Raw genomic sequence first — 13,486 nt, forward strand, 5'->3', positions numbered from 1 at the left:
AATGCTCCTTTCCTACCAAGCCAACTCACCAGAAATTAACTGTTTCTCCTAGGTCAATCCTCAGCAGCACAGATTCCTCTTTGAAGTGTTCGATGAAAACCGTTTGGTAGGTAGGCTTTTTGTTGTTTGGGAACAAAATTGGAATCCTGTATATTTTCTTGTGATGTATTTTGGATTTGTTGGCAACCGTGGCACTGTGACATGCAAGCCAATCCCTGCACTCTTGGGGTTATTTACATTTTTTTTTAAATGTTCCACATTTCACTACTTCTTGTAGACTCCCTAGTTGTTCAAACTCTTTCAGATCTGTGGTGTGTCCTGGTAGCCAGATTTAAAAGGAGAAGGGAGCTTTAATGGGGAATTGATACCATGCTGGTGAAGGCAACACGAACTGATTTCATGGAAAGATACATGTATTGTGTGATGCTCTGAATGAGGAACCTCTGGGCCGCTGAGAGTACTAGAGAAGCGGTGGGCAACCTGTGACCCTCCAGATGTTGTAGAGTTGGAACTGACTCTGAGGGTCATTTAGTCCAACCCCCTGCAATGCAGAAATCCTGCACACAGCCATCCCTGGGTGGGCTTGAACCACCAGCCTTCTGGTTAACAGCCAGACACACTGACCCATGTTGTTGGTCTCCCATCAGTCTGACTCCCTCAGCCAACATAGCCAGTGGCCAAGGAAGAGTTGTGGCCCTCCATCCATGTTCTAGGAGAAAACAGAGATCTAATAAGACCTTGTTAGTGGAAACTGTCACAACCAGCTTACTTCTGTTGCTTTTTCCAGTTGGCATGCTCTATTCTTTTCACTCACAAGACCCAGCTAAGAATTAAATTGGCTCTAGCACAGGATTTTTGAAAACTGTTTTGCTTCCTCATAGAAAATGTAAAATGCTGGCTTTAATGGAAAACTCCCTGAAAATGTAGTAAAGGTTAAATAAATACCTAGCAGAAAATATTCAGTCATGTGATTTACACAGGAATAAATGGTGCAGTGTTCTCTGCTGCCTGCAGTTTAATTCTGTGTTGCTGTGGTGGGATTCAGAAATGTGTAGTGTGTAACTTCTGGGTGTTTAAAGATGTCTGTAACTGGATGAATGTTTGCTGGCTAGCATAGATGTTGGAGCAGTGCATTTTCCTCAAAGTGCCACTAGGTGCCAGGAAAGAATCTGATTTAGGAGCAGCGGTGGCAGCAGCACAAAGGAGAAAAGGCAAGACGTAAATGACAATCATGAAAGTTAACATTTCAAGCAGATCTCAGATATACTCCCATTTGATTTCTGCCACTGTGAATGTGCTCTTAATAGAGGAACTGCTTGTTTTGGTGGTGTTACAGCAGAAATGGTCTTGAATACCTTGGTTTCATAAGCAGCTAGGAGAAATGTTTGGTTTGGTTCCAGACCATAATGTTGGAATACTGAAATTTGCTTTCAACAGATTCTAAATGGAACTCTTATTACAATTATATCTGTCTACGTAGGGAATGTTTTCCCACACCTTGTATAAAAAAATATCTGTTTCTCTCAGAGCTCAAGCACCAGCTAATTGTAAAAACAGTCCGCAAATTTTAAGCTTTAAAAATATGGGCAGAGTGTAAAAAAATAGTGCTAGCCCTTCCCAAATATGCTGGTTTTTTTGGGACCCACCCATGGTTTTTCATCTGTTCAGTCGCTTCTCATCATTAAGCCCGCCCACCTCCTTCAAATATGAAAGGGCTGTTTTTCTCAGTAGCTGCCTTTAAATTAAATGTATGCAGTAAGAACTTCTCTCAAACTGAAGTTCCTTGCTACTTTATGCAGGGCATACTCTTATCCAGTTACTAGCACTATTGATCTTTCAACAGTGAATCCTAGATTTGATAATTATGTGGAACTTGGTTCCTACCAACTTCCTGTAACTCTACACCACTGGGTAAAAATATTAGTGGTCATACACTGCTAAAGAAAGCACAGACCCAGATTCAGCCAGGGCAGCCGGGGGAATCTGTAGGAAGAACTGCTGTTGAATTAATTTGCCATGGAAGGGTAGAATTCAGACAAGGCTTCCAGTGTTGGTCCACTGCAGCTGAGTTGAGCCTTAAAGGTCGCTTGGCACTAAGCGTTTTGTGAGTGAATGTACTCTTCACAACAAGCAACCCTGGGCAGGCCAGAGACGGTAGTGTGGCAGGAATGACTTGCTAAATTCAGAAGGCACTCTGGCGAACAGCTACCTGCCTTTCTGTGGTCTTCATCTGTTATACTGAAGATTAACTGGCAAGTGATTGCGGGCAGCTGCTTTCCACTTAAGAAGAAGAAAAAACTCTCTGACCTTTATCTTTGGAAATGAGGACAAATGGCAAGGCAGTTGAGGCTGCATTTTGCAGCTGAAAGGAGTCACACGGATCCGTTATTAGAGACCCTTGGAGATGGCTGGTATAAAGAAGATACTCGCATGTGCACCCAAAGTCCTGAGTCGAATGCTGCCCCTTACGTTGTTGAAATGAAGCGGAATCCCAATCAAATGCAGGAAGAAAACAAACTGCCGGTTTCATCCCGAAAACCCAAGCGGAGCGCTTCGCTGAAGATTTCCTTGCAGACTTCTAGAGGCAATGGATGTTTGCAGCCTGTGGCCTTGGAAGACCATACTTCCCTGGTCAGCCTAAGGAAGAAAGGGGACTGTTGTAACAGGAATGCGACTGTCAGTCAGTCTCACCAGCTAACAAATGGCAGCGGTCTGGCTGATACTGCAGCGTTTGGTGGGGTTCCCAGCAGTTTCTCAGCCAGTGACAAAGGAGCCTACAGCAGCGCAGGGAGTGACTACGGGTCATGCACAAGTACCACAAGTGATGGCGGGTCCTATAGCAGTAGCATCATCAGTGACAGCAGTAGCTGCCCCTTTTCCGCTGGAGATGCCTGTCTTTTTTCTGGTAACATGGTCTCTGGCAGCTCTGCAGGTCGAAGCACCAACCGCAAATCCTCTACTCCCCACAGGAGCAGCACTGCACAGAATAGTGTAAGCGGAAATATTTTTGACCAAGAAGACCCAGAACAAGCTGAGAGGGCAACAAAACTGCCATCAGCGAGAGAGACAAATGTTTCCTTACGACGCTGCTCATCTCTGGTCATTTTCCCAAGGAGTCCTTCAGATACCCCACCAATGTCTCCAACGTCTCCTCCGCCAACTCGGCGACCCTCTCAAGTGTCTCATAGTGAGCAGGTGCAAAGTGAAGACAAGGCCGTGTCTGGGGGGTCCCTCTCTACTGTAGTAAATGGATTTCGGCTTTCTAAAGGTTCTTGTTTTCCTAATGAAAGTAGGGATGTTAGGCAACTGCATTTGAATAGCTCACTGTGGGAGAGAACCTGCTGTGACCAAGGCACCTGTGAGGAAATACCAAATGGAGGTTCTTGTATTTCATTTCACCTCTCCCATGGAGCACGAGCACCGAAGGGTGACACTGTGTCCTCTTCCAGCGGACCCTCCATAGCAGCCTACCCTAATCGAAGAGTCAGACATACAGCATCTGCCTGTTTGCCCTCAAATTTGGAGGATCATGCTAGCATAGGAACTGAAGAAAGATCATCTGCATGGAGGAGCAAGCCCCATCATGGCCTACAGAGGAGCCTCTCACTGGGATCATCCCAGCCTTCATTTCGATCCAGTTTTAAATACAGTTCCAAGGCAGGAATGTCACATTTACACATACAGTTTGGATCCGAGAGAGAGGGGAAGCCTAGCGGAGTTCAAAGAAGTACTTTGAGGAAACCTCTTGAGGTGAGTCCCTAGCTCCAAAAAGAGCGACCTCTTGCATGTGATGCTTTTTATTTACACTAAAATGGGGTTAAACGTCTGTGGAACATATTTTAAAGCTCTTTTATTGTATTATAATTAATAGATCACTGCAGTGAAACACACGTGTGTTTAAAATTGGCAATCTGGTTTTAGCTGTATGTTGTTAATTACTGGTTTTGCAGTGACTTTACTGTAGTTAGGTTTCCTTTCCATGACTGTCGCTACTCTCTGTACCTAAAAAGTTTAAACTGATTTCCACTATCAGTTTTATAATAAGCCTTCAGACCTCAAGGGAGCACATAGCATGTTATATTCTGCTCATCAATCTTCATTTCACTTTAAAACTCTAACAAGTTACACATATTTAACAGAAAGGGGGAAGCAAGGTGCTTGTTACTAAACGGAATTTTAGTGGGTTTTGTTTCATAAAAGGTAAAGGTAAAGGTACCCCTGCCCGTACGGGCCAGTCTTGACAGACTCTGGGGTTGTGCGCCCATCTCACTCAAGAGGCCGGGGGCCAGCGTGACATCGCTGCTCTGGCGAGCCAGAGCCGCACACGGAAACGCCGTTTACCTTCCCGCTAGTAAGCGGTCCCTATTTATCTACTTGCACCCGGAGGTGCTTTCGAACTGCTAGGTTGGCAGGCGCTGGGACCGAACAGCGGGAGCGCACCCCGCCGCAGGGATTCGAACCGCCGACCTTTCGATCGGCAAGCCCTAGGCGCTGAGGCTTTTACCCACAGCGCCACCCGCGTCATGTTTCATAGTTATGCTTTAAAAATAGCTGTCTCAGGAGAAGATATGGCTGAATATCAGAAGATATAAATATTAAAAAAAACCAATTTAGCAACCTTCAGCCTAGAAGTGTATTCTGGATCAGAAAAGGGACATAACTCCCCCCCCCCCCCCCCCGCTTCCACAAATTGCTATTTTAGTAATGCTGCTTGCTGAATGAACTGTGAGCTTTGCAGACCGGTGTGACATGAGAGGCGGGAAATGCCCAATCGATCAGCAGCACATTATTTTAGCAGCTGGTTGTTAAGGAGTTCTCATATGGCACTAATTGTGCAATCACAGCAGAAGAGATTGTTGGCTTCAATTCATATAATTCTGGAAATTAATTTCAGGGCAAACAATTTTTTTCCAGAGATCCTAAATAGCGGCTGTGAAAACATTTTAAGATAATTTGTTAGGATGTCTTGCTGCTGTGGTAGTAGTTCATCTAGAGACAAATTTAAAATCTGACATGAAATGCAGAGCATTAGTAACAGTAGTCAAATATGGTTTTGATGCCAGGCTAGCTGTCTTTCAACAAGAGCTTGTGCACTTATGCAAAATATATCCATACTTGCATAAAGACTGCTTGGATCTGGGTCTCAAGTCAAATTGGTGCTTCATTAACTGGGCAATGTGAAAAGAACCCTTTAATGCAGTGATTCCCAAACTTGGGTCTCCACTGTTTTTAGACTACAACTCCCAGCATCCCTAGCTAGCAAGACCAGTCGTCACAGATGATGGAAACCGTAGACTGAAAACAGTTGGAGACTCAAGTTTGGGAAGCACTGCTTTAATGCTTATGGGGGATGGAGCCTGTAACCCTTCAGAAGTTGTTCATCTGTAACTCCCAACATCTGCCCTCACCAGGGGCCACGCAGGCTGCTGGGAGTTAGAGTTCATCAACATCTGGAGGGCCACATGTTCCCTACTCTTAAATTTGGGTAGCCAAAAAAGACATTTGAAACAGTGCTATATGACCACATTCTTATTAAGTTGCAGCTGAAGGACTTCTGTGTTAAATAAGCACTGTTGGAAAAGTAGCCTTCCCAAACAATTTTGTTAAATATAAGTGTCGTCTCTAATTATAGTTCTGTATTGTGATTCATTTTAAAATTAACAGTCCTGAAAATACTTCCTTGACTCCAGTTAGTCTGGCCTAGTATAACGATATGCTGAGTCTCATTTCCAATTTAACAGGATGATATTGGAGTCACATTTAGTAATGTCAGCTATCTGTGCCGAGTGTCATGAAATTAAATTTGTGCTTGGGTTTCAGACTTCAATGTCTGCAGCAGCAAAAGGCCTCTTGCCTGCCTGCTCTGTAGGTCTACTTGCTGAGAGTTAAGCTTACCATTCTCCATATTCCACAGCATTTTTGTAAGGTTTCTGTGCAGTACTTGGTGAGAAGCATTGTTTTGCTGTCGGATCCTGGAGCTTTGACTTGAAAAGTTTGGGAGAGGGAACAAGCCACACATGAAGGATACAGCTAGAATTTTGCCAGGTGGAGAGGAGAATGGGAAGGGGGTTTTTTTGTGCAGGGTGTGTATGTGATAGTTTCCACCTTACACATACACACACCGTTTGCCAGTAACGTGCTTGTCTTGGCCTGTTGCTGGTATCACATGCTGCAAGAACCCTGGGGAGCAGAGGAGAACACTGGGAACAGCTGGCCCATATCAAACTGATTGGTCCACAATTTTATAAAAGATACATTAAGAAGGCACAGCAAGTCACCCCAGCAGGGTACACCAAAATGAAAGCACCAAAGAAAATTGTCCCTTTGGGTTGAGTTACTACTTTGGGCAGCAGTGAAGTCATAGACATCACATTCTGTGATATATATTTTTTGAGAGGTTGGGTAACTCTTGAGTGAGAAACAGACGTAACGGAGTGTGTGGGGTGAGTTTTCAACTTAGCCTCTCAGGGAGAGGAGGAGTGCTGGGGGGAACAGCTGCTTTGGTGAGAGCTTAGATCAGCTGTTCCCGGTTACACACTTGGATAACAGGGAATTTGTGATGTGAGCACAGGATGAGTGGTGGGATGTGTTGGAATAAGCATGCTGGGGTGACATGGAGGGGAATCGGTATCCCATAACAAGTTATTTCTGGGAAGGAAGATAATGTTATGGCGAACAGAAAAATAGAGGGGGAAGGTGGCACCAGACCTTTGGCTCTACTGACCCCATTTTGCAGATAACTGGTTATTTGGCTACTGAGGCTTCTAGCTTCTCATGTTGATCAATGCCAGGTCAGTATATAAGAAGACCACCTTTGTCTATGATTTAGTATTACCAGTGAGGGAATTGACTTGTATAACCAAGAACAGGGTGGGTGAATTGGGTAGAGTGACTCCTACTCAACTCCCCCCAACCCCACAGACCAGTTCAGCACCAGTCAAGACTGGCAGGCTGGCATGCAGGCAGTTGCTATAGTCCATAAGACATCTGATAACAAGAAAGCCGCTGGGCTGTAAGGTCCTGTACCTGTTAGGCTTGTCATTGAACATGCTGCTGAAAGGGCCTAAACTTGCTCTGTGCCCCTATGTGATCCTGAATCAGTTTCTTTGGAATCTTTGTCCCCAACCATCTTGTCAAATGCCCTCGTATTTGCATGTCCCAGAAGGCTAGCAGTTATACAGGCTGTTAGTGTCAATGCTACAAAATCTAGATGTTTCATCCTGGCCTTTGCAGATGTTAGTAAATACTCTGTGGTAAGGACGTCCAGCTCCAAACAGATAAGCATCTTACAGGATTGGTCTTGTTGGAATGTTATATATAACATTCCAATATATAATGCAGTGAAACTGAGATGGTAAGAAGAATATTCTGAGGCCCTGTCTTGCCAGTCTTTCCCCACCTCCACTGTTGTGGACTGGTGTCCCCAAACCAAGGTTAAACAAAACAAGGTGTGATATATTCTTGGTATTTTTTAGTAAACTGTTGATAGGCAGGTCCTGTAACTTACTTCAGCAGCACAACTCTAATTTTCTGGTAATACTAAAGCTGATGTTTGGCTTTGTCTGTGTAATACATTTTTTTACAAATAACTTCCATTTTCAAGTCATGCAAATTATTGCATTCTATTTCTTCACAATGATATTTCTATAGGACTGACTTGCAAGTAAATATGACTAGGTTTTGCCTGTTACTTATCCGCTGCCTTTACTGTTACCATTCTGTAACCTTCTAGACCTTGGCTCAGGGTCTTGAGAGCCTTGTGCCCCCTTAATTCCTGTCACCTGTATCCTCCCAGGTGCTTCTGAAAACCTGTACTTGATTGAGAAGAACCTGTGAAGTTGCATAAAGTTATTGGTGTCCCTGCACAAATGTTTATCCAGTGTCCTGACTCTGAGGGGATGAATTTCCTCTTCAGGGTGTCTAATTTAAACCAAAGCCTCCTTGGCATGTGGACATCTCTTTCTTCTGGAGTACATCCAGTGATATATCAAGAACTCTTTGCTTCCTATCCTCTGCAAGGATTAACTGTATTCTTTACCAAAAGGAAGCCTATCAAGTACCTAGCACAATTACTCACAAACTGTTCCTGGTATACTCACAAACTGTTCCTGGATTGAGGTTGAATCCTGACAAGACAGAAGTACTGTTTTTGGGGGACAGGAGGCGGGCAGGTGTGGAGGATTCCCTGGTCCTGAATGGGGTAACTGTGCCCCTGAAGGACCAGGTGCGCAGCCTGGGAGTCATTTTGGACTCACAGCTGTCCATGGAGGCGCAGGTTAACTCTGTGTCCAGGGCAGCTGTCTACCAGCTCCACCTGGTACGCAGGCTAAGACCCTACCTCCCCGCGGACTGTCTCGCCAGAGTGGTGCATGCTCTGGTTATCTCACGCTTGGACTACTGCAACGCGCTCTACGTGGGGCTACCTTTGAAGGTGACCCGGAAACTGCAATTAATCCAGAATGCGGCAGCTAGACTGGTGACTGGGAGTGGCCGCTGGGACCACATAACACCGGTTCTGAGAGATCTGCACTGGCTCCCAGTACGTTTCCGAGCACAATTCAAAGTGTTGGTGCTGACCTTTAAAGCCCTAAACGGCCTCGGTCCTGTATACCTGAAGGAGCATCTCCACCCCCATCGTTCAGCCCGGACACTGAGGTCCAGCTCCGAGGGCCTTCTGGCGGTTCCCTCATTGCGAGAAGTGAGGCTACAGGGAACCAGACAGAGGGCCTTCTCGGTAGTGGCACCCGCCCTGTGGAACGCCCTCCCATCAGATGTCAAAGAGATAAAGAATTACCTGACATTCAGAAGACATCTTAAGGCAGCCCTGTTCAGGGAAGTTTTTAATATGTAATGCTGTACTGTTTTTAACACTGATTGGGAGCCGCCCAGAGTGGCTGGGGAAACTCAGCCAGATGGGCGGGGTATAAATATTAAATAATAATAATAATAATAATTATTATTATTATTATTATTATTAATATTATTATTATTATTATATTTCTGTGCTCACTGCAGGAGTGTGTGTTTTTGTACAAACTTCAGCATGCATCTTACTGGCCTGAAAATTTTTTTTCTCATATTATTTGTAGCTGCCAAAATGAAATAAGAACGGAAGCAAATTATGAAATATGGGAGGAACTTGAAGTGGTGCCGGGGGGAGGGGGGGGGAGAGGAGACTGAAGTGGTGGAGAAGGTTCTCAGACCTTGCTACAGACAAGAGAGCTGTTTAACTCTTCAATACAAGCATAGTCAAGTGTCTGACCTTGTTCATGGCAAGCAGAAGTTCCCTTGGAAACACAGGCACTAAGAATCCATAGCATAAGGGGGAAAGTGTATCCTGGGATGCATTTTGTGTTTCCCTCTAGAGGTCTATGTTTTGAGCCCCATTAAAACAGCGTTAGATTCCAGTATAAAAGATGGGGCACTTGACATCTGTATAAATTCTAAATAATTTTTAATAACCTTGGGCTATTAAATAGAGAGTATGAGAAACAGAAGTTCCAGCTTTCCCCAAGGTGGACAAGTGACAAGTATTTGGCAATGCAGTCTTATTGTGTGTGTATATATCTGAGGACCAGAATACCCAAATCACCATCTCGCCCAACTAGTCCCTGGTCATGGGTTAAGAAAGGTAAACTTGTTTGTATCTCTAACAGTTTTGAGATATGCCAGTGGGCACATTCATGCTTTAGTTGGGTCAGCTCTAAAATGTTAAAAAAGAAAAATGCTATTTGGACCCAGGCAATAAAAGCAAAATGTGAGTACAGTGGTACCTCGGGTTACAAACACTTCGGGTTACAGACTCCGCTAACCGGGAAGTAGTACCTCAAGTTAAGAACTTTACCTCAGGATGAGAACAGAAATCACGTGGCGGCAGCATAGTGGCAGCAGAAGGCCCCATTGGCTAAAGTGGTACCTCAGATTAAGAACTGTTTCAGGTTAAGAATGGACCTTCAGAACAAATTAAGTTCGTAACCACTGTATCTTGCCTGTAGACTGACTCTAACTGACTGGTCTGAGGATGTTTGTCAACCAGAATTCATCCTGCTTTGCCCTGTCATAAATTCAGCTGCTAGAGTTTTAACTGAGACTCAGAAAGCAGATCATATGACTAATCTTACTTCATCTCCACCGACTACTCATTCAAGCTGCTGGTGTTAGCATTTGAAAGTCCTTAAGGGCCCCATCAGAATTGCCTTCTGCTACATGAACCTGTCTGACCTGCTGTGTCCCATCTATGTTTGAGGCAGGCTAGTAAGTATCAGAGATGAGGCCTTCTCTGTGGTGGCACCTAGATTTGGAGAGCTGTCCTTGGGGAGATTTGCCAAGCTCGTTCTTTCCTTGCTTTCACGTGGACAATTAGGACATGCTTGTTCCAGCTTGTTTTCAATCTCTTGTTGGCTTCGTTTTAGTTTTGTATGACTTACTGATACTATCTGTTCCTCAGTTATGATGTTTTAATGTGAACTGTTGATTCGTTTTAAAGCTGTCTTTTATCACTGAATGTTTTAATAAACTGGTTGTTAGCTTTTTAGGGTGTTGCATAGGAAAAGTGGGATAGATATATGTTGAAGGAAATATTTGGGAAACAGCAGAGAATAAAAAATGGATCCTGTTTTTGAACTTGGACAGCAGCAAGTTGCTAGACAGTAACTCTAAACCCTCAAAAAAGGAGACTTGTGAAGGAAGATGCACTGCATGTTTTTGAGTAAATCAGAACAAATGTTTATTTATTAACTTTCTTCCATTATTCTTGGTGACTGATACCTTTGTTCTCTGTGTGGACCTGCCTCGAGAACACCCAACACATTTTGGGAGGTGGGGGCTTTTGCTCAGATAGAACCTTTTCTTAAAGGTTGCATGCCATTAATTGTTTTTTCTCTTCCTAGACGAGAGATGATTTTCTTGGCCAAGTAGATGTGCCTCTCTGTCAACTGCCGGTTTGTATTTGTTTAAAAATAATCTTTTGCTCTTCAGTTCAAAATTCCTCTGTGTCTTTTTAGTACCTTTTTGTCTATTTTTTGAAGGGAGAGAGATTGTCCTAGGTAGGTGGTACCTTTGACAGGAAGCATTTGCAGCAGCAGGTAAACGGAACTTGATTACCCTGTTTAACCTGTCTGTTCCCTGTCTCGCCAGAGAGGTACATGCTCTGGTTATCTCCCTCTTGGACCACTGTCCCCACAGACAGGATATCTTAAAAAATGGCTCAGCTCCTGGATTCAAAAGTATTGAGGAAGACAGGACATCCCTACTTAGAAAGTGTGCAGGCTAGAGAAGGCAGATATCTTAAAGAGAGACACCTCTGGCAGGGTGGAGCTGTGGCTCAACGTCTTTGCCATTGTGACGAGCATGGACGGTTGCTGCTGTTAAACAGGATGTTCTTTGGAGAAGTGAACACTCTGCATAAATTGTATTTTCTCAACTGAGGAAAGCATTGGTATTTTTTGCTTGGGTGAAGAAAAACCCGAAACTGTTGTTTCATTTCAGACTGAGAATCCAACTACTGAGAGACCATATACGTTTAAGGATTTTCTTCTTCATCCAAGGAGGTCAGTAAACATCATACCTGGAAAGCACTGAACATCCTGATCTGTAGTGTACATTAGCATGAACGTGTTCTCTCTCATTCTTGGTGGGAATGACCTTTCTTCAGAGAACATGTCCTTCCGTTGTCCTGTGGCCAGCCGGGTACCTCTGGGAAACCTACAAGTGCAATAGCAGTCTTGTGTCAGCTGGTATTCATAGGGAACCACACACCCATCATGAGTAGCACCAATTGATGGCCTTATCCTCCTCCATGGATGTGATTAACCACTTCTTAGAGCTGTACATGTTTGGTTGCCGCTGCTGCATCCTGTGGCAATGAAATCCAAGCTTAGCTTTGCAATGTGCGAAGAAGCAGCAGCAATTCCTTTTGTCTGGCCCAAATCTCCTGTCCAGTGATGGGCAAGGAGTTTCAGGACAGACAAAAATAAGGCTTCCTTCACACAGTGCATGGTTAAAATGGACTCCACTGATCCTGGATGGCATGATGCCCATCAGCTTGGACTGCTGTACAAGAGGATTAGACATATTCATGGAGGAGGGATAAGGCTACCATATTTTTCACCCTATAGGACGCACTTTTTCCCCTCCAAAAATGAAGGGGAAATGTGTGTGCGTCCTATGGGGCGAATGCAGGCTTTCGCTGAAGCCTGGAGAGCCCCACCGCTAGCCCCACAAGCTCGCGGGACAGCGGGGAGGTGGAACGCTGCCATCCCGCTGTCTCCCGACCTGGTTTGGAGGCTGCCGGCGGGCTTCCCCCTCCTCCATCGCTCTGGGACCCGTGCTGGGGGAGGGGGAAGCTCGGGCTTCCCCCGACCCCAGCCCCGCAAGCTCCCAGAGCTGCCTGTTCTGGGGGCTGGGGCCGGCGGAAGCTCGGGCTTCCCCTGCCCCAGCCCCGCGCCTGAGGGGGGGGAGAATAATTTTTTCCCCTTTATTCCCCCCCCCAAAAAATTTAGGTGCGTCCTATGGGCCGGTGCGTCCTATAGGGCGAAAAATACAGTATGTATCAGAAGCAATATACCTCTGACTACCCATTGTTGGGGATTGTGAATGGGAGAATCCCACTGCACAGGGTTCCTGGTTGTGGGTTTCTCATAAGCATCTGTGAGAGCCGGCCAGGTAGGCCTTTGGTCTGATCCAGTGATGAGGGCCATCTTCTGGTGGGCTTCCAGCTGCAGGAATAGGATGAAAGAAATAGGAGGCAGCCTGGGTTGGTAGATGAGGTAATGGCTACTAGTCCAGCATGAGCCAGGCACTATTTATAAATGTTTGCAAGTGTTGGCATTTTAACAGGCTCACAAACTTTTACAATCCCACCCCCCTCTGCTGCAGCCATAAATCCAGAGTGAAGGGGCATCTCAGGTTAAAAATGACCTACATACCTAAAAACAATGGATCTGAGGAAGATGGCAAAGAACAGGCAGAAGAGCTAGAGGTGAGTGGTTTGGTCTTTGGTGTGAAATGTGGCCTGATCTGGTATGATGAATTCAGCCGGCACATGCGTTTCAGGTGACTTTAGTCATCAGAATGAATTCAGCCTCTGGCCACATTGAGAAGGGTCCCCACTGAGTATGTGCCACAAGATTAGCACCCGCTGAAATTGGATCAGCAGCAGTTCTTGAATAGGGGTTTCCAAACTTCATTCAGATGGTCCGTGGCATGCCTGTGGATTTGCAGTTGAAGGTGGGAGGCAGTTCATCCATTGTGTTAAATATTTATATTGATTTCTGATTGTTTTTTATTGCCTCTTTTATTATGTTGCATTCCACAAAATAAAATATGTAAGAAATAAAAGAAGCAATAAAAATATAATTTATAAACCATGTAGCATCTATGCTTCTATGAGATTTTGAATTGAGGGGGAAATGAGTGAGTTGAGGTATCTGAGTGGCAGACCACCTGAGTTGTTATAAGCCCCATATAACACCCATGTATTTTTATC

General features: G+C 44.8%; 1 protein-coding gene across 2 annotated transcripts in view; it reads left to right on the forward strand.

Annotated features, from left to right (window-relative positions):
- Positions 1–13,486, forward strand: part of NEDD4 (NEDD4 E3 ubiquitin protein ligase) — a 46,049-nt gene that overhangs the window by 13,372 nt on the left and 19,191 nt on the right. Inside the window, exons 5-8 of one of the 2 annotated variants that reach the window (XM_079953174.1) lie at positions 53–106; positions 10,890–10,940; positions 11,488–11,549; positions 12,877–12,979. In XM_079953174.1, the coding sequence (XP_079809300.1) occupies positions 53–106; positions 10,890–10,940; positions 11,488–11,549; positions 12,877–12,979 (270 nt within the window). Of the gene's footprint in view, positions 1–52; positions 107–1,803; positions 3,751–10,889; positions 10,941–11,487; positions 11,550–12,876; positions 12,980–13,486 lie in introns of those variants that run through there. The other variant, XM_079953173.1, reaches the window with a different exon arrangement.

The sequence above is a fragment of the Podarcis cretensis genome, assembly GCF_951804945.1.
Source record: "Podarcis cretensis genome assembly, chromosome: 14".
Lineage (NCBI taxonomy): Eukaryota > Metazoa > Chordata > Lepidosauria > Squamata > Lacertidae > Podarcis > Podarcis cretensis.